Source organism: Hippichthys cyanospilos, chromosome 2 (assembly GCF_059441005.1).
Source record: "Hippichthys cyanospilos isolate Australia breed blue-spotted pipefish chromosome 2, RoL_Hcya_1.0, whole genome shotgun sequence".
NCBI lineage: Eukaryota > Metazoa > Chordata > Actinopteri > Syngnathiformes > Syngnathidae > Hippichthys > Hippichthys cyanospilos.
The window spans coordinates 5,375,931-5,397,858 of NC_142370.1; the positions used below are offsets into that span (position 1 = coordinate 5,375,931).

At 44.6% G+C, this 21,928-nt stretch overlaps 1 protein-coding gene across 1 annotated transcript in view; it reads left to right on the forward strand.

Moving 5' to 3' along the window:
- Positions 1 to 19,573, forward strand: part of LOC148426972 (transcription activator GLI2-like) — a 36,160-nt gene extending 16,587 nt beyond the window's left edge. Inside the window, exons 3-14 of the mRNA XM_088409270.1 lie at positions 2,621 to 2,732; positions 7,121 to 7,323; positions 7,741 to 7,929; positions 8,695 to 8,881; positions 9,014 to 9,185; positions 11,235 to 11,315; positions 14,120 to 14,287; positions 14,790 to 14,939; positions 15,062 to 15,226; positions 16,176 to 16,445; positions 17,712 to 17,962; positions 18,054 to 19,573. Of these exons, the coding sequence (XP_088265396.1) occupies positions 2,621 to 2,732; positions 7,121 to 7,323; positions 7,741 to 7,929; positions 8,695 to 8,881; positions 9,014 to 9,185; positions 11,235 to 11,315; positions 14,120 to 14,287; positions 14,790 to 14,939; positions 15,062 to 15,226; positions 16,176 to 16,445; positions 17,712 to 17,962; positions 18,054 to 18,324 (2,219 nt within the window). The 3' untranslated portion in view covers positions 18,325 to 19,573. The remainder of the gene's footprint in view (positions 1 to 2,620; positions 2,733 to 7,120; positions 7,324 to 7,740; positions 7,930 to 8,694; positions 8,882 to 9,013; positions 9,186 to 11,234; positions 11,316 to 14,119; positions 14,288 to 14,789; positions 14,940 to 15,061; positions 15,227 to 16,175; positions 16,446 to 17,711; positions 17,963 to 18,053) is intronic.
- Positions 19,574 to 21,928: the final 2,355 nt, after the last annotated feature.

Consider the following 21,928-nt stretch of genomic DNA (forward strand, 5'->3'; position numbering starts at 1 on the left):
TCACAAGGCCAATCGATGCGTTTTCCAGGAACGCTTGCGCAAGTCGTCATAGGCAACACCTACGACCGCGTTGTGCCTTTCTCCCACCAAGGATGCCAAAACATATCAAATCCAGCTCCCGAAACAAAGTAAGAGAAAGCTTTTGTTTTATACACGGATTATGTCGGGTTTTGAGTCCGACTGACAGGAGGGAAATAGATGATTTATCATTCCAAATGCAAGGTCATTTATCAACATGTTCATCGGCCTTCACGAGCGTTGTCATGTGGCGTCCTGTGGACGACGCTCACAAAGAAACTCGCAGAACCTTCAGGTGTTATTCTTAGCTCCGCTCGCCTCCCTGAGTATGAGAAGAACTGGGTCTTTGTTTAATTTCAAGATGGCACATTGGAGTCATTTTCCATAATCCCAGGCGCCCCCCTGGGCGAGGGTGCCAGTGGGCTAATATGGATGTTAGCTGGGGAGCACCGTGACAGGCCCACAAGCGCCATTTAATTGATGCTATTTTAATTATCGCTCTCGTTCCCCAGCACGCAGGCGTCCCTTTATCACGGCGCGTACGGGATGATGAGGTAATTACTTAATCTAGACAAACCTGTGTGTTAAGCAGCGCTATTAAGCCCGCCCGTCATCAATCAGCCGCGCTGGAGGTGATTACACCACACCGCAATCACTCTTTCAACATATGCACTTTTCTAAGTAGCTAAATTAAACAAAGAGCGTGCAAACAACACACACACACACACACACACACACACACACACACACACACACACACACACACACGGCAGAGAAAGACCATCAGCCGTGTGGCCTTGCTACCTTCAGCCAAGTCATGAGGGGGTTATCATTAGTAATTAACTCATACCTACCTTTGTTTTGATTTTAATGACCCATCAGGACTACTCTGAGAGTTTGGAACAGAAAGGGACGTACTTTACTTTTTATACAAAACCCAGAAGTGGAGCTCGAGTGCGGGCTATGACCATAAAACACAAACGATATAGCGAAGATTAATAGACGGAGCCTAAGCGTGCCTGGGCGGGGAGGGGGTGGCGCCGGTTTCCGTTGGGGGCGTATAAGGTAAGCCAGCCTCTCCAGCTCTCACGAGTGCTCACGTTTTGTCCCTCCTGCGGGGGCACAACAATGGAAATGTCTCGGTGATGGAAGGAGGAGACGCTGCCGGCTGCACAGATGCCGCTTGGATGGGTGGTCCTCTGAGGAAAAGCTAAGATAATGTTACAAGTGTTTACCTTACAAACTCCCTCCAAGTACTTGCGCTACAGTTTTTACTGTATTTCACTTTGAAATGCAACACATGGGCATTCTGTGAGTAAAGATGGAAAGCCCTTCTTGTGCATATTTGTAGTTAGAACAACACTTCTAGGCTGTTCCATGGGTTGGCCTCTCCGTGTTCACTTGGAGTGAAGACTATTTGTGCAGCCGTTTGGGGACCGGTCATTGTGTCAGCTTGTCACTGGTGCAGAGTGAGAGAAATGGACCACAAATGCTGAGCTGGGTAGCTCCAGTGGCTCTGCAAGTCCTGAGACCCCCGCAATGCTTAGACGAGAGCAGACAATGATCCATGACCATGACCTCCATGCTGCAAAGCCCCAGGTCACGTTGCAAGCAGATCCCGACTATATATTTAGCTTTCAAAAAAATGTAGGTGACCATTCCAAAATTATCATTTAATGCAAATAAATGACATGCCAATAAATCATTTCCATAGAAACTAAAGTGTTTTTTCTTTCTCTAAATGTGTGTAGAAGCACAGTTGTAAGCATTGGGCCCAAAGCCCATCGTTATTTTTTTTTTCCTCCAGTAAATACAGTATCTCACAAAGACATGTACACCGCTCGAATTTTTCAAATGCTTTATTTTCTCTTTTCATGGGACAACACTGATGGAATGTCATGATCTGGACTGAAGTTGGTTTTTGTTTAATTCTGGTTTCGTCATGGTTTCTTGCGAGAGTTTGATTGTGTCCATCTTCTTATCAACCTGTTCCCTTGTGTCGACCAGTCTTCTCCTCGTTGTCCCAGTCAGTTTAGCTTCTAGTTAGATCCATGCTTTTGGTGGATAATTTTTGTTGCATCCTGCAGCCTTGTCATTTGTTTCGTACTCTCGTACTATGTCTTGTTTGGTTTCATTTTGCATTTCCCGGTTTTGGTTTGTTACTTTGTGGTTTTGGACTTTGTTAATTTGGTGTTTTTCTTTTGCAGAGTGCTTTGTTTTCCCATGTTGTTTTTGTTTTCATTAAATGAAATTTACGAGTTACTCCCAGACTCCCAGCTCACCTACATTTGGGTCCTCAACCCCCACATCAAGTGATGGTCATATTCCAGGACAGACAGGGTTGGGTTCCCTACGAGCAATGAAACGGAGAGACAGCTTCCCAAGAGAGTACGTGATGATCTGACAAAGGTTTCACGGAAGTAGTATAAAACTCAGGCTTAATGATATGTTGTGACATACAGACCTTGTGGAACCTAAATCGACACTAGAGCAAAACACTCCAAACTCTGGCTCAATCATCCCATGTGGATGCTATTCAAAAGTCTGCTACTGTTAAAATCTTTTCTGACGTTTACATTACATTTACCTTCTCTGCTTACAGTTGCCCCACACATCTCATCCTTCCACAAGCCCATTGGAATGGACATGAGACATCATGAAGGATGCCACTCATACCACTCGTATGAGCCACATACTGTCCACGCTGTACACAGGTGAGAGAACGCTCACTCTCTATGCAGGGACACCGCTGCTTTCAGAAAACTGAGATGTCTTTGGATGGGGGAACAGTCAATGAATTCTGTTGAAGTGTATCTCCGGAGCGCGGAAGGAAAAATATACTTGGTTCATCAGGAAAAAATGCCATTTTTGTTACACTAGGCAGCACTGGCAGACTGGTCAGCATGTCTGCCTCACAGTTCAGAGGTCCGGCTCAATTCCAGCTTGCGGGCCTCCCTGTGGGGAGCTTGCATCTTCTCCCTGTGCTCGCGTGGGTCTTTTCTGTGCACGCCGCTCTCTTCCCACATTGCAAAAACACGCATGGTAGCGTGTATTGGACACTCCAAATTGCCCAGAGGTTTGATGTTTGTCTCAGAGTGCCCTGCGACGGACCCCCCCCCCCCCCCCCCCCCCCCCAGCCTACTGGCTGGGATAGGCACCAGCAACCAGCGACCCTAGTAAGGATAGGTGGATGGATGAATGGATAGTTTTATTAAAGCAAGCTTATAAGAGCTCACAAAAATCTTGTGTCGGATGCGCGAAGGCGGCAGCCATATTTGCTCATTCTTGGCTCCTGGGAGCGGAGCCACGACATAGAGTAGTTGATGAGCAAGTCTGGATGGCTATTAGCTTTCACAGGCAGCACCATCTTACATAGAATTCTCGGATTTGAAAACACTATAATGGCCAAGTGCAAAGCGTATGAGTAATCCAATAATTAGAAGTAAAACAGACAAGCACTAATTTGGGGTTTGTGTTGCATAAAATAGTGTAGAGACACAGTGAAAATTTTCCTGTTATAAGTATCTGGCATAGCAAGTGATGGGCGCAAGGGATGGGCGAGTCAATAACTTGAAGTTGAGGCCGTTCCCAAAATGGTGCCATCCACTAAAACTAAGTCAAGTAATTTCAGCCAAACTGCTTTGGCAAATATAGGACTAGACACAAAATTGGAAAACCATATTTTCAGAACTGTTGTAAAAATAGTAATTATACATTTGCTTTTACAAATAAATATAACTACTTGCGATGAAGAAATGCTTAGCTATAATAAATATAGCTCCTTGCAATGAAGAAATGTTTTGCTATATAATAAATATAACTGCTGACTTTGCTATGAGAAAAGATGCACTGCTTGAAATGAAACAATGTGTGCAAGGAGAAGGTTGCTGTAAGAAGGTTGTTGTCTCGAGCTTCGGCGTGGGAAGGACGACCACCCTGATCAAGCTTGGCCACAGTCAATGTCACTTTGCTTGTTATCTACAAAATATCTTGCCACATCATCACATCATACACACACACACACATAGAAAGACAGGTGTACAAGGTTCCAGCCATGTTGTTTTTAGGGTTGGAACCTTTATGTAAATCAGGGACGTCTAAAATCATATAAAAAATAGAGGGTTCGGAAGGGCTGCTTCAAAGAGCAGTTAAAATTGACCTTGTGCAGTCTTTCTCCGAAAAAAATGCCGTCTCTCCTTCTTTGTGTATAGTTCCTCACAAATGTCCAACAGGTGAACCTGACAATATTGCTCGTTTTATCCATCAAGACCTCGATTTGGGACCTCCAGAGGTACACTAAGTGTCATCATGATTTGAGGATCTTAATGGCCTTATTAGCCAAACCACAAAATGAGTTTGGCATTCCTGCAAGTGTAAAATTTCGTGAAAATCGTGAAAGTGAACACGTGTTCATCTTTAGAGACCTCCCGACAAGTCCAAGGTGTAGCCCCCCTTTGCCTGAAGTTCACTGGGTTAAGCTCCAACTGACTTGTGACCCTAGTGTGGAGAAGCATTGTAGTAAATAGATGGATGGAGTTTTCCTCCATTAAAATGCACACACTTTGCGCCCGGCAACAGTGAAGCCATTTATCACACAGTCTAGGTTTGTGTGGTGGGGGTGAGAGTTTGGGGTGGGGGGGGGGGGGGGGGGGGGGGGGGCTGTGGTTGTGGGAGGGGTTGGAGTTTTTTTTACCCCTGTCCTCAGACTCGGCCACCTTGATTAATGTGATTTGATCTTGACAGCGAACCCCTCATTCATCAAGACCTTGATCTAGCTGTCCCTCCCATTGCCGATGCCAAATTCACCTAATTACAGCAACATTGAGCAGTAAATGAATTGTTGTGTCATTTGTAGCCCGGCGTGGCACTTTGTTACGAGCTGTTGGCACTTTGTTACGGTGCACCTGGCACAGTCGGGGGTCTCCTGTTCTTTGATTGTCCAACATAAGACCTCGGAGCCAATTCACTCATCACCGCAAGCCAATGCAGAAGCGTACTCTAATCAAACTGCTGTCATGCATGAGAATACAGTGCAGGTAAACGCTGACCGGATGGAATCAAGCACCTCTCCTTTTGGCTCGCACGTGCAATTCTATTACTTTCATAGATTGAGGGGCCGTCGTGGACATAATTTACGGTTATACGCATTCTCACATACTATTTAAACTTTGGCTGCACCTCTCAAATACAGTGGGACCCCATGTTAATCCACTCTGCGGTTGGGCTCGTAAAACGAATTCACCGTATGACGGGCAATCCAAACCTATGTTAAATAGCTAATGCGTTTAGAACTCGAGGTACATCAAACATCAAAATTGTACATACATATTAAAAATTGGTACCAAAATTGTAAGTGTTACCTATATATAATATACTGTACATGTATACAATCATAAAACAACATAAATAAAACATATAGAAAAGATTTATTTACCTTTGAGTGGCGCTTGTTATGCCCATATTCCCTGGTAAGGGTAGCCTAGGCTAGGCTAGCTTCGTATTTCTTGATTATCTCCAGCTTTGTTTCCATATAAATCATCTTCTTACTTCTCTCTTTAACGTCACTACCAATGTTGGGACCCATGGCTAACCATTTCAAGTTCGGATTAAGGAGTAAAATGCACTTTAAATACGTTTTTTTAACCACTCGCGATAGAACAAAGCTTTACCATTCCGCCATTTTGAAATGAGTGAGGCCAACCAATAGCAGACCAGCATCTCTGTCAGGATACGCTGACCAATAGCAGACCATCATTGTAGTGATGCGTTGCATGGAGGCAGTTGAACGGAAAATAAGTGCGATTACCAAAAAACGCCTGCGGATGGAGATGAAACAGCACAAATAAGCCAACCCTCTAGGGTCATGACCGTTGTTTTTGTCGCAAAGCCGGACAGCAGTGTGGTCCCCCCCTATTTAAGGAGGACCGGAAAATGTGTTCCAACTGTAGAGGGATTACACTCCTCAATTTACCCAGTAAGGTCTATTCAGGAATGCTGGAGAGGAGGGCAGAAGTCGACTCTCGGATTCAGGAGGAGCAGTGTGGTTTTCGTCCCAGCCGTCTAACAATAGACTACCTCTACACCAGCAGCAGGAACCTCGAGGGTCCATGGGAGTTTGCCCTACATGTGTCTTGTAGACTTGGGAAAGACGTTCGACCGTGATGCTTAGGGAGTTCTGTGTAGGGTGCTTTGAGAGTACGGGGTACTAAACTACCTGATACAGGTTCGTTGCCTGTTCCACCATTGTCAGAGTTTGGTCTGCATTGAAGGCAGCACGTTAAATTTTTCAGTTCAACAAGTGGAACGCTGCAGTGTCTGCTGTAATAAGAACTCTGTACCAGTCTGTCATGGTGAATAAAGAGTTGAGCCGAAAGGCGAAGCTCTCTATTTACCGGTCGATCGACATTGCAAGCTGTGGGTTTTGACCAAAAGAACGAGATCCCGGATACAAGCGGTTGAAATGAGTTTCCACCGCAGGGTGTCAGGGCTCTCCCTTAGAGTTAAGGTGAGAAGCTCTGTCATCCGGGAGAGGCTCAGGGTCGAGCCTCTGCTCCTTTGCATTGAGAGGAGCTAGTTTAGGTGGCTCCGGCTTCTGGTTAGGATGCCTCCCGGATAACTCCCACGGGAGGTGTTCCCAGCATGTCCCACTAGGAAGAGGCCCCGGGGACGACCCAGAATACGCTAGAGGGACTATGTCTCTTGGCTGGCCTGGGAACGCTTGGCAATACTACAGAAGGAGCTGGATGAAGTGACCGGGGAGAGGGAAGTCTTGGCTTCACTACTGAGGCCGCTGCCCTCGATTCTGGAAAAAGGGTTCATTATGAATTGATGGACGGGTGCCAATGGACGATGAAAAAGCAACTCCTCAAACAAATTGATGAATGCATTTAATAGGTCTGCATGGACGTTGCCATCGAGAGAAGTCACTCCTCGGATGGTTTCAAAGGAGGTGTGCAATCATTTTGCTAAAGACAAGTAAATATGTCATTCCTAGCACTCGGTGAAAGGTGAGGATGCTCCTCTGGAGCTGCGCTAAGTTCACTCATTTCACTATGTCAAAGGTCAATATGCTATGATGCTGATCAAACTATTTCCATCGCAGGCCCATAGGTTTGCCGGGTAGCCCTGTCATCTCTGATATCTCCCTGATCCGCCTCTCTCCTGCATCCATGGCAACTGCTGACTCTCCCTTCAGTCCCCCACACGTCTACGTCAACCCTCACATGGAGCACTACCTGCGCCCCGTGCACAGCAGCCCTACGTTTTCAATGATCTCAGCAGCCAGAGGCCTGAGCCCCACCCATTGTAAGTCTTACCAAAGTTGGAACTTTACCTGGCAAGTGTGTGTCCTAGCGCCATGTGGCCCGTGGAAAGCAAAAAGTGCAGAAAGCTGAAAAGGTGTCCACATACTGTATAAACTGCTGCAATTTGATGGAAGAAAGGTGATTTGCAGGCAGCCTGGAATTGGAATAAAAGATTGGAAGGCAGCGGTCGACATAAATCTTCTCCTGCATCCTGCCATTGCTAATGTTGAAAAGATTCAAAGCCAAATAAAGGTGCACAAACCACATAGAAGCATGGTAGATGAGGGAATACAAATAAGAAGCTGCCTGTCTGAGAGCTATGAAGGTCAGATGGCAGCACATTCTTGGCACCAGCTGTACTTTGGGAGCGACTGTGTGATAAAATGTGACTAAGCACACGGATCTTTCTGCTTCTCAGTTGCTCACGAACATTTCAAAGATGGCAGCCTGTTTGGGCTCCCTTCACCTTCTTCGACTGGGGTGAGTCTAACCAGAGAGTATTACCAGTTGATGGCAAGCCACCACGGCTCCTATGGGGAGCTGCTTATGCAGGGGACAGGGTTAGCCGCAGGTTCCCATCTGTCTGACTACATGACCCCCATTGATGGTGAGTCACCAACTTCATACCTATCATCTCTACAAAACGCTAAGATTTGATTGATCGTTAGTCTGAAAGAACTAATTTTTATACGAAAATCAGCTTAAGTATGCTCGCTAGTCTGCAGTGGTTCAAGGGCAAGCATCATGTTTTTAATTATTTGGCTAAACGTGATGGTGTGACAATACGTTGTCGTTTAAGAAGGTCACGGTCACAGAATCACATCATGCATGAAATAAACTACAAGTAGTAGATCAGGTGTTAAAATAAATCTCATTGCTCTCACTTCCTCCGAACTGAAATCAATTCTTAGTAAATTGGCCTCATTAAACATGGTGCTGTGAGCCTGTCCATAGCGTATCTTATCTGAGGTAATTATGTGGAATTATCAATTAGCTATGTATGTCTGAATCCTAATGAGGATATTGTTGGTCTTTTGTTTCAGCAGCAAGGCAGAGTTAAACGATGTGGCAAGTGATGTAATGCCACATAGCTTGACTTTACAAAATCACATTTCTATCATTTAGTCAAAACTGTTGTGCACGGACATTCTTATTTAATTGCATGCAGAATATACTGTAGATTTGACCGACTGTTCACCCAGCTGTTCAATACAGAGCCACAATCACAGATTTTGTGAGCAAAAAATGTCTGTAGCGAATGAAAACAAGCCGAAAACGTAAACGACAAAGCTCCAAAATATGTCTCCGGCAAACGAAAACATGCATAAAAAGAGGAGGCAGAGATTCAAAGGTTTTTGCCTCGTGCGTCCAGTGTCACGACTCACTCCCCGGCTGAGCAGGAAGAGGACGCTATCCATCTCACCGCCGTGTGACAGCAGTGTGGACTTTCAGACAATGATACGCACCTCGCCGGGCTCACTGGTGGCGTACATCAACAACTCCCGTTCCGGCTCGCTTGCTAGCAGCTCATACGGACACCTGTCGGTCGGAGGACTTAGGTACTGCGGCCCAAAACGCTTTAAACACATTTTATATTTTAAAAACACACTTGAACAGTAACACAGGAACAGCGTATGCCGCTTTGAGCTTATATTAATGAACATGTTTGACTGGTTTGTTTGCAACGGCAGCCCATCCTTGGCCCTCCCTCATCCCATCAGTCCTGTGGTCTACCAACAGCTGCTGGCTTTGGGCCACACGCCGCCCCTCATCCAGCCAGCGGCTGCATACCCCAACTGCCAGCCAAGCCATGGCCTCTCCTCGCTGTCCGGTCCCGCTCATGGCACAGATCTGGCTGCCCAAGTAAACTCTTTTATTAACTTTGATTAGGGGAAAAGAAAATGCCACATGTACCATATGGTTGGACAGACAATATGACAAAGACAAATTTACTGAAAACATGATCGGTGCATCTTAAAGATGAAAAAGAATTGAGCTTTTTAGCTTTGGCCCGTAATGTGTTGTCACTTCCAATTGGCCAAGTCATTTCACCGTGACGGAGCTTTTGAATTTGAGTGGTCTTTCGACCACTTGATTTTAGCAACACATTGGAAGCTCACTTTTTGTGTGACTCACTTTTTGACGATTTTTGTTTGAAATATTGTCCTAGTTGCCCGTCCTTACCAAACTCACACATCTGCCTGCGTGACTCAGTCGCTTATTTTCTGGACCCACAAAATGTTTCCTCATCATTCACAACTTGATTCTGTATTTTCTTGAATCATTGTCAATCCCGCGTGTTTGTTGAAAGCATTTGGAACATATTTTGTGCTTAACAAGTGTGACTCCTCAATAAGTGACCATGGAATCAAAGAAGGACAGGAAAGGATGAGATGTCACAAAATTAAAGTAGCACCTCATAACAAAGGACGACAGATTCAGCAAACATTGTACGAAAACCAGACAAAGCTTCAAAAGGAAATGTGGGATATCAAGTAAAACCAACAGCCTTGCTCCACCTTTATTTCGATCTACCTCTCGGAAGTAAGGCCATGACGATGGTCTACTACTTGATCATCTTTATATGATCTCATAGCGTGATCAGCATTTGATGTAAACAACGCTGTGGTTTGTTTTATTTCGATACTTTCGATAACGCCGTGTTCTTTTTTTCGGCTGAGTTTTGTTTTCATGTTGTACCGTGTCATGCAGGCGACTAACAATAGCCAGGCGGGCCACCAGTCCACCGCAGTCGACCGCATGAGCGTCGCTGCTGTATCCGCATGAGCATCGCTGCTGTATAGCCTCTATAAAAGCTATTGCCAAGAACAGAACACAAACGTGTTCACCTTATTCCCTGTTGGGGAATATCGCTTAAATTTTCCTATGATTCGGTTTTACCTCCAACAATTTGGAATGTATTCATCAGGAAAACTGAAGTTCCCCTGAACACTCTGCAGTGACAAGTTTTAAACTGTCATTGGATGTGCCTTGAATAAGATACTATTTTAGGTATAATTGATGGGAAATCATTTAAATATGAATTGGTCTGTCATTGAAAGTTAGCAAATTTAACTGCATGATGTAGGGTGCGGTGATGTGTAAGTCAATAAATCTGCAGTGGTTGATGCTAAGCAGTCTTAATGGGTTATTGACAAAGGGAAGAATAAGATCACTCAATCTACTTCTTGCTCGTCATTTGTGCAAACATCCTCGTTACTCTTCCACGGGTAATCATCTTCGGACCTGTCCAATTTGTTTGAAATAGAGATCTTTAGATGATCATTTGCTGATCATCTTACATGGGACGTTCTCCACCTAAGTGACAACTGTTATGAGATTGGAGCGTAGAAGGTTGCCCTTCGCTGTTCCTCCCCCCACCTGCCGACATCCATGCCGGCTTGTTCGAGCATACGTCGAAGGGCTGAAGGAGACAAGTCAAGCCGTCTTTTCCTTTTCATAATCCGTCAATGTCCGCCTGAAAAATTCCTTGCAGCCTTGTTGTTGACAACAAAGAGGCAATAAGGCGGCACTCGACGAAACAGAAATGCGTTTGAAAGTGCAAACACGTTAAAACGGATGCATACTATATCGAATTTGAGCTATATATAATCATTTTAAGTCTTGTAAATGACATGATATGATTTATTTTGCATTCGAATTAATGTTATCCAAACACAGATATGGGGAAAAAAATTCACCTCCCAATACGGTGGTTGAAAATGAGGAAAACTAACTCTTTTTGTACACAGACAAACATGGTATACACTGCTAGCCCAGTTAAGGATTTTTCACTTATATAGCCCGTCAATAGCAGTAAATGAGTTAACTTCTTCATTGTCAGCCCAGTCCTAACGTATATAGTGAATGAGTTAATATTGATTTTGCAAGCAAATGTGTTGTTCTTTTCAGAACCGTGGCAGAGACTCAGTCACCAGCTGCACAGTTGACCCTGTCATCAGCAAGAGGTCAAAGGTTAAGCCCGAATCCAAGGTACCAAGTTCACTGCCGAGTGCATCTCCAACAACAATGGCTCCCTCCTCTGACCTCCTTGTGAAGCACATTTCAGATTTAGAAAAAGTCCACATGCACCATAAGAGCTTTGCGTCGCCCCGCACCCTCATTACACCCCTCCAACAGCCCCGCTCTCCCGGGATAGTGTAAACTGTGCCAGTGTACTTCATTTTCATGAAATATTGGCCAGTGGCTTTGCCGTCATGTGAGGATTTTTTTTTTCTGGTTCTGTGACAAATTCCCGCCTGCTTGTGGACGGCGAGGCAGGTTTGTGCGTGATGCATGAGTGCGGCGCCATGCGCAGGCGTCTTGGGGCCACCACAATTGATGAAGATCGGGCGCCCGGGCCAGACACAAACACGCTGCCGTCAGCATGTTCACATGCACGATTGCACGTGCATCCGTGGCGGATCATCATTTCGTTGAAGAGCCAGCCTGACCAAGATGTTCAGGAGGTTTGACAAAACTTCAGGTATTTGCACAAAGAGGGGCATAATTTGTTTCCTCAAATATTTGAGATAAATGTTTTTTGACCCAAGCTACAGTGGCCGAAAAGCAGAAAAAAATGAAGAGTGACATTCAGAAAGTCACTGTTGTGAACCATAAATTGATATACATTAGAAATACGTCAACTTATGAGCACAACTGTACGTGTGTAAAGACAGCCATTAAGAACGTACGATTTTCACTGGATGGTTTACATTAAAAAGGTTAGTTTTCCTTCTTCAGTGCTTGCCATATATATTTATATACATATATCCATCCATCCATCCATTTTCTATAGCCGCTTTTTTTCTATAGCAGGGGTCGCTGAACCCAAGAACATGTAGGGTAGTTATGTTGGACACTCTAAATTGCCATTAGGTGTGTGTGAGTGTGGATAGCCGTTGGTCTCTTTGTGCCCTGAGATTGGCTGACGACCTGTTCAGGGTAAAATCCCGCCTGCTACCCAACGATAGCTGGGATAGGCACCAGCAGGACAAGCGATTAAAAAAAATGTTTGCTTGCATTTCCATTTGTGCCAGGTATTTCCCTTTGGTATATGTTTACATATGCAAAGGTTTTCTATTGAGAAGTACTCAATTGCAATCCATTAACATGTTGTATGACATGAATAGCATTCGTAATTCAGTTACGTGATTGATTAATCAATGTAATTTGTGTACTGTATATTTTTATACATTTTGAGGCGGCAGCCTCAAAAGTTTTTTCAAGACTAAAGCAAGCTGAATGCTTCCATTAGTTTGTGGTTAGTGGGGCACTTTATATTTGTCATTCGAAGCCCCACCCCCAAGCCTTGACCGGTTCGTGTTGATAAAAAGGTTGGGTACCCCTGATGTAAATAATGTTGTGTTTTCATCATTTCTGGATATAGTCATTGTATGCAATGTTTTCCATCAGTAACAGATGAAACGGCTGTGGCAGACTGATAATTGCAATTTATGCAGCCTGACATCACAATTGGTCCTACCGCAATGTCGTAATGCATGCAACGCAGTTGACATGAATTGGCATAAACTGCATTAAGTTTAATGCTAAAAATATATATGTCCAGTATTCATGACAAAATATCAAAAAACTCTCTTTTCACTAGATGGCAAATAATCTTGTGACAAAGCTCTCAAATCAAATATCCCATGGGGGTGATATGACCTCATTAAACACACACGCACACATACATGCACGCATACACACGTGGACACACACCTACAGACACGCACACACATGTAGAAATAAGCTTAAACAAATCTTTCCAAGTTGTTTTAGGGTTGAGGCCAAATAATTTTTGCCCAATTATTTGTTCTTCTTCTGTTGAGAGAACAAACTTTTTTAAAGCCTTAAAACATAGGGTGATTTCCTTACCATTTATCGGAACTTAAAAAGTTTCCGAAAGTTTGAGAGGAATGTCTTTTTCACCTAGACCTGGGGTGTCAGACTTACCGAGTTTTGAAATCAGAGGCCGTCCAAAACTGTTCAAAAGAGGGATTAGGAATAATAATAAAAAAAAAAGTTTGTTTGTTCTTTTTTTCCCCACCCAAAATGTTTAAAAGTTGAAGACAAAATGCAAGTTTGGTATTTTTAGCTAGAAACTTTAAGTAAAATCGTCAATTTGTGGGCCACGTAAAATGATGTGGCAAAAGGGATGTGGCCCCCAGGCCTTGAGTTTGACACCTATGACCTAGACCAACTCCTAATATATCATTTCAAAGGGGTCTAAGCAGAGAATTACAATATATGACCAACTCAAATATCATTTTTTGACACAATTTTGTCAGTACTGGTGAAAATTTTCCTCTTAGTTTTGTCATTTTGTTTCCCAAAATCTAGACATCCTGGTTAACCTATGGTCAATGGAATACCGTCAATAAATCTGAACATTTATTTTAGGTTGTGCAAACTTTTCAGCAGTGGCTGCTGAGTTGTATCAAATGCGGGCAGCAACGCTGAGTCTGAATGACCTTGAAAAATTACTGTACAATGTACATTGATAAGACAATACATAGAAGCTGAAATCTGATTGGACAAACATAAATGAATACATTGATAAAGCACTGTGCATTTTAAAATGTGGAATGAAGATCGAACCGCAGGAAGTTAATTTTGTAGTAGTTGTAAATGGGGGTCAGTGCTTTTGGTATTGTTTAGGCCAGCATAGAAGGCTTTGAAGGCCTTCTGTGGGTATCACTTCTTTTCATTCACTAAAAAACAAGCAGCAGTCACATGTATTTGTTATATGTAACACAACCAGCCTAAGCCGGCATTATGTTATTGTTGGCCCGCAGATGACCAAAATGAGCGTATCGTCACAAAACCATCAAGGCATCTCATTGGAACTTAAGGTGGACGTAGACCGAGATGAGTGCAAAGCAGAGCCGGAAGCCATGTATGAGTCCAATTGCCACTGGGAAGGCTGCGGCACTGAGTATGAAACACAAGACCAGCTTGTGCACGTAAGGAAAGCGGTCACAGCATCCAAGGCCGAGTGCTTGTTACATATGGTATGTAGATAGATGGATGACTGGATGGATGGGACATTCATGTTATTGCCACCATTCCTATACCCACTGCCATTTTTTTGAAAAGCTGTGGGACGCTTTTTCCCCAACGGGAGTGAAAGGCTTAAGGGAATATGAGTACGTATTTCAATATTCACGCACACGCACCTGCACACACGCGCATACCCTCACAACACGCACATACCCACACACACAAACAGTATTTTAATTGTTGTGACTGATTGCATCCAGTTCAGGGACTAGTTGAAGTCTGCCGGGATGGGCTGCAGCACTCTGTGACCATGAAAATGATTCACTATACAGAAATTAGATGAACTGATTATTCTAATCTTCAAATTGGATGATAAACTGGAACACGATGAATTTTTACTGTGATGATAATGTTGTTTTTTTTGTCTCAGTGGTACAGTGTGAATTGTGTGCTCATGTCCCACAGCACATCAATAATGACCACATCCATGGGGAGAAGAAAGAGTTTGTGTGCCGCTGGGAGGAGTGTTCTCGGGCCCAGAAGCCCTTCAAGGCTCAGTACATGCTGGTGGTTCACATGCGCCGACACACAGGAGAGAAACCGCACAAGTGCACGGTGGGTAACAGCCGGCCCGAAGAATGGCCGGCTCTCCCCAGGGGAATGACGGACGCACTAACGCGGCGTTTTCCAAGAGAGCGGTCCTGACATCTTGTTTGCGTCTCATCTGCCGGTCGCAGTTTGAAGGCTGCTCCAAGGCCTACTCTCGCCTAGAAAATCTGAAAACCCACCTGCGCTCTCACACCGGGGAGAAACCTTACGTGTGCGAGCACGATGGATGCAACAAGGCTTTTTCTAACGCCTCAGACCGAGCCAAGCACCAGAACCGGACGCACTCTAATGAGGTATAGTCATTCAGAGCTGATTTTACCGCAGCTTTCACAGGGGTCCATTGAATGACACAGTGACTCACAATGACATACTCCGTGTCAAGTCAAGTTTATTTATATAGCCCTGAATCACCACAGTTTCAAAGGGCTTCACAGGAGAAATATCTCGATGGCATCCCCTCCACAAAGCGCTCAGAAAAGGAAGGAAAAACTCAAAAACCCAATCAGGGGAATATGAGAAACCTTCAGAAGGGACCGCAGGTGGGAGGAGCCCCCTTCCAGGCTCAGTAGGTAGCAATAAATGCAGAGTGCTAAAAATAACACGTTAACACGTTTTGCCATATTAAGCAGTAAGTACAGTATCCAGTGCAAAGATGCCTTGACGGCCGGTGATCGGGTAAGAGTCTGGCCTAGTGGGTCCATCCTAACAAAACCCGCATCGGTCGATCGGCGCAGGTTTGCATGACAGCATTTAATTTGTCTCTCACGGTCTAGCCTCCTTGGTAAACCAGGAGAAGGCGTGGGAAGGAGAAGGAAGCTGAAGTGAGACACACCCATTGCCAAATGCTTGAGTGTGGAAATTTGTTTTTAGGGTTTAGGGATTTAAAGATTTCAGAGGTGACAAACTTGGATTGGTAGGGCTTTCCAGAGCACTGGCGCGCGAACGGAAAAAGCCCGGGATCCAGCGGACTTCTTTTTAGCCCGCGGGTTCATTACCAAAGCAGCGTTTTATGACCAAAGTTGTCAGGACGGAACGTACGGTGATATTAATGCGACGAGATAGGAAGGAGCTAAGCTGTGTAAACTTTTATAAGCAATTAACAACACTTCAAAAGCGCACCCCAGGCACACTGCAAGCCAATGCAGGTTAGCTAGTATCGGGGTAGTATGATTGAATGATCAAATTTGAGTGAATGTCTGACTGACAGATGCAAATCAGTGACATGAGATCCTGTCTCGACAGAAACCGTACGTGTGCAAGATCCCAGGCTGCACCAAGCGCTACACGGACCCCAGCTCCCTGAGGAAGCATGTGAAAACTGTCCATGGCCCTGAGGCCCACGTCACCAAGAGGCACCGCAGCGACCTGTTGCCCAGGCTCGCGGCGAAAAACAACAGGGAGAACCAGACTCTTAATACAGAGAGGATTCTTGAGAAAATTGCAGACGACAGTTCCCTTACAGGTGTTGAGGACTATGTGCATGTCAAATCCATCAAGACCGAAAATTCAGTGGTAAGACACTCATCCTTTCCCGGAACATGAGTGAACAAGAAAGAATACTTGCGAGCAAATATAGCACCGTTACGGGAGTAGGCGGACTAAAATGTACCGTTGCACGCGCAATTTCTTGTAAGAGTTGTGCATGACAATCTTTTCTTGGCTTCTGGCACAGCCTGCTCCTATATTCTAACCTTGTCCATGCATTTCTCTTTCCTTACGGGCAGACTTTGTTGAGGTGAGCTCGGTTTTGGCGTTTCCCATTTCAAGCCATCGTTTGCCATTTTCTACCATCTCGTTGACTCCACCGGTATTACGTTTTACTATCAAGTGAGATTCAAATGTACATCGACACACTTTCCTGGCCTGCTTTAAATCTGCGTTGAAGGGAAAGAGTCTCTTTGTGGCTTGACTCTAATTAATATTGAAGGAACATGTAATCATTAGCTGTATTAGAATACTACACATCCGTGGCAGCCGGCATGTCAGGCTGCAGTCGAAACCTACAGTGGAGAGCCGTCACACAGCCTGAACATGATAAAAGCCACTGCAGGATTAATATTCACACAGTGGGAATTGGTTTTGCTGCTCTCTGCAAACAGTCAACCATCAAGCTGTGATCAAGACAGCTTTTTAGCACAGAATATATTAGAGCCTGAGAGGCAACTGAGGGTTCACAGGGATACTGGTTTTGGCCTGGAGAAAATGCAGCAACATTGATCATGTTTAATTTGAAAGAACAAACGCTTCAATTGTAAGGTGTAGTATCAGAGGCGCTTTTTAAGTCGGTGAAATACATTTTGCATAACAAATCGGAGCCGGGCGCCTTCGCGTTCCTTAACGCCGTAGAGGAGCAATGCTAAGATTGGGCAGAAGAGAACGCGGTCGCCTCTTGTGAAGATTGGCCCGTTGCTCTGGCTCGGGCTCAAGCTTCCTTTCATCCTGCCCATTTCCTATTCACAGACAGACTAAGATAGGCTGTAATCTGTGAAGCGCCCCCACCTCTTCAGCCCCTTCCTAAGAAAACACTCATTATTTACAATTAAGCTGGGCGAGGATAAAAGACCGGCTTATCCCCGTGCCATGGTATGCCCCCGATGGAGCATCACGGTAGACTAGCTGATTAGCCTTAGCTGTCATCACAAAGCATGACAATGTCTCATCACCGCCTCGGATCACTGTGACCTCCTCCGTGTTTGCGACAAATGTTGACCATCTCATCTCATCTCATCTCATCTCATCTCATCTCATCTCATCTCATCTCTGCTCACTCGTTTGTAGATGCAACAGTCCGGCCCTGGCGGCCGGTCACTGTGTAGCAGCAAACCATCGCCGCTTGGTGGGGCCACCAACAATGACAGTGGAGTAGAAATGGCAGGGTTGAGCGGTGGAAGCCTGGGGGAACTTGAAACGCCGCGGAGGCTTTGGGTAACGACGATTCCAATAGCGGAGAATCGGCAACGGTTCGTTTCGGCATCCAGCGGCAGCTCAACTCTCATCCTCATCTGGAGCTTTTCAAGAAGAAAAAGAAGGTGAGAGACTTCTGTCAATCTACCGCAAAGCCAATATTTCCCACTGCTGCCCGAGTGGACACAAGCAATCCGGAAACGTTCTCCTTTGCAGTGATCCTCTCGCAGAGTTGAGGCGGTGGTTCCGGGTCTTCTGGGAAGTCTCTCATAGTTCCGCGACAAACGCTTCACTCGACACCCTCAGCCTCCACTTTTCAGGCAACTCTTCCCCTTGCTGCGCGAACCGGACCTCTCATTCAACCCATGACGCCTGCAATGGCCATTTTGAACGGTATCTCACCCTATTCCAGTCGGGCCAATCAGTTCCTGGGCAACTCCTGTATGCGACAGCCGCTGAAGGTTTACAAACTACGCTTCTGCCATAAATTGGGAAAGTTCATCTCCGAGCTTCTTCAGCATCCTTTAGGGGTTCCTGCTCTGGACAAGTTTTTGTGGATTCTCTTCACGTGCCACAAATGCGCCATTACAATAGCTCTGATGTTCTCGGTGGAGTGAACACTATTCCAGAGACAGTGAGAAACGTTTACTTGTCAAGGCTGCATGCAATGAGAGGATCGCCTCCACCACACCCACACGCTAACCAACCTTCGAGCAAGTCCGAGACAATACACTGTTATCGTCAGACCTTTTTAGACCTTCCTTTCAGCAAACACGTGAAAACATTTGAGAAAAATATAACTAGGTACCCGGGATTGAATGTCTCGACGTGTAAAAAACCTAATAATACGATTTAGGAAACAAATGCGTTAATAGCGCAGAGCCTTATCTTCTCTAAGTCACACATGAAGTATATCAATATGTTAGCATGCGCAAGTTCAATTTGAAGGATGGAACCGTGCAATCTCCTCACCTGATACGTTGCAGGAATCAAATCAGGCAGTAACACCAAAAGAACCCAAAGCTTAATATGAAGTTGCAACACACCCAGTGACACGGCTTAGTATTACATCGGCCAAATCCTTTTTCCTGGAATTAGTGTCACGCTGCTTTCCAGTTTGAATGAAGAGTGTAAGATTGAGGAACACATGAACTTGATTGCGAGAATGCTGAATCCAGGTCTGCTCCAGAACTCACGCTGCCATCGTTGCCACCTGGGCTTATTTTGGAGTCTTTTGAAGGACATATTCCTGAGACTGATGTGTGACATCGAAGTGTTTCCTGGCGGTCATTCAACTGATAAAAAAAAAAAAAAAAAAAAAAGTGACGAAGCCAGTGTTGCTGCCGCTTCAATCCGCTGTCCTTGTACAATTTATTCTTTTTTACAAGCCATATTTGTAAGTAGCATGTAAACAATCGAACTTTTCCAGCAAGTTCATGCAAGTGCCTGGCTTGTACACAGGTGATATGACTCGGCTTCTAAAATGCACCAGTGCTATCATTTCTTCCACACTCATCATCTTCCATGTTTATTTCCTGTGACTGTGACTACATAAAAATGAACAGTGAGCCGACCTCATGTGCAAATATTATTTTCAAATTTCCAGAAACATAATTGTAAAAAAACTCTTCTAGTGTTGTCCTTGATGAAGATGTGCTGGCAACAAAAATAACAGCTCTTTCCCTTGGATTCCCTGGAATATTACACCATTTTTGATTTAGGACAACATCAAAACAAATAAAACAGAGGTTTACATCGAGTAAAAATTCGATCAGATTATATGTCTAGCTTTTGGATCCTTTTCAATACTGATTCCTTTTTCTTGTTTTTCAAAATAAATAAAGCTTGTGGCTTATAATACTTGTTTATAAGTCTAGGATACTAAGGAAATGAGTAACACAATTCCCACTTCCATTGACTAGGTTACAGGCCGTGGGATTTTTTGCCACGTCGGTATTTTATACCACTACTACTACTACTACTACTACTACTACTACTACTACTACTACTAATAATAATAATAATAATAATAATAATAACAACAATGATAATAATATAAATATGCCTGAGTGAAAGTTATCAGCAAACACCTACAATACATAATAAAACATAGTAATCAGCGTGACCTATAGCAACACTCATATATAGCACATATGACCAATACGTTTCTGCAGTACGAGATGGTTCATTGACAAAACAAGCTACCTTGTTAACAGTGGACATAGCAGTGGCTTGTTGTGGATGGAAATTGTGCTTAATGCCACTAGAATGTGAAGATAGGTGTGTATTGAACCGCTGGGATTTCATTTCATGTTATTGCCACCATTATTGCTGGTATTAGTTAGCTTTCAGTCACTCCAATGTTGATGTTTGTTAGCATCGCTAATGCAGATTTTGAATGCATATACACACTCGTTACATCAGAGCAGTTTCCCAAGACCTAGTGGTGTGTAAAAGCCCGGTTCGACCAAAGTACAACACTACCCCATATCCCTGTCGGGGTTCTGGCATGAGGGGGTTCTGCTGAGTGTCTGAAAGTAACTTTGGCCCTCTCATTCCTCACATCTTTCTTGTTGTCTGTGGATGCAAGCGTTGAAAGGGTTTCCTTTGACCTCATCCTACCTCCCTAACAAGAGGCGGCCATTGTGTCAATTGCGGCTGGGAAAGTGATGAAAAAGGACGCTAACAGGGGGGAACGGTTAGCCGGGCTGTATTTGAGTATGAGCTGTGACAGCGCGGCCCAGAGGACGGCGTGCTCAAACGCACACAACAAAGCGGCTGAGCGCTTGCGGGAGGCGGTGCTCAGCGCTCGCAGCAGGAACAAATGATTGCAGTCTGTCAGGGAACTCAGCCACGGACACGTTTGATCTCAACTTCCTTCTTCTCTTAGAGATGGGAAGTGGGAGGGAAAACAGCCGCGGGCTCAGGTCCAAGCGGAGGTGGCAACGCACTAAGATCTCACTAACGGCACGCTCGTTTATTGATGGCAGAACTTACTTGTTAGAACCACTCATCACCGCCTGCTGTAAAAGCTTCATCAACATTTTCCCATCTCGAAACATTCAGGAAATTCTAATTATTGTTGGAATATTCAACCTGCTCCCGAAGGCCCGTGCCACGACTCATATGACTCGAATAATTCATTAGCTCACAAACGTGCGTTTTGACTTCACGGGCTGTATTGAAGGAATTTCAATCGGAATCTTTGGTGAGCCCAAATTCATGGTGGGCAGAGAGCCTGCTTGCTTCAGTTCTTTAGTCACTCTCAGAGCTCTGAGGCGGCAGTTTTCAAAGTGGGGTATATAAAAAAAAAAAAAATATATATATATATATATATATATATATATATATATATATATATATATATATATATATATATATATATATGTATTCAATTAAGTATTGATTTAATACTTAAGTGTCTGGAATTTAATGTACTTAATGTTCTTAAGTATCGCTTGTCCAGACCAGGGTGCTGGCTGCTCTAAAAACCACATCACAAACGTATGGACGGGGCTTTCTGTGGCTGTTGTACTTTTTGTCCACTTTTTTTAATCGCGCGAGGAGAGGGGAGGGGAGTGGAGCGAGCTTGCTGTGCACTTCACGGTAGATCCGGAAAGAAGAGCATTGCTGAGAACTTTCCCTTTTCTGGGATTTGATCTGCAGAGCCACCGACAGCACCTTTATTCTTTGCGGCAATACTCGCCTGCCAAAAAATAAAAGTTTCAATGTCGCAATCGAGTGGCCGAGACCGTGCTAAATATTGTGCTGACAATGCTGCGCTATCGTTAGCTCAGCACAGTAACTACGATTCGACAGCTGTTAAGTGAAGCAAACGCTGCGCATACCATTTGTCCCAAGTTCTCGCTTCCGCCTTTCGCCGAGCCAGGTGATGGCTCTTGCTTGGCTCCGTTTCGTATTGAAAGCTCAGCTGGCCGTGTTGGATCGCTCCCGGTGAACGCAAAGCGGCCGCCACGATTCATTCCTGCCACCTGCGTGAGCCGTTGAATGTTCCCGAAGTTGACTGGCTGTGGCGACTCGAAACGCGGAAAAAGTAAACAAAAAATAACGCTTCTCTTGACCGCACGCAG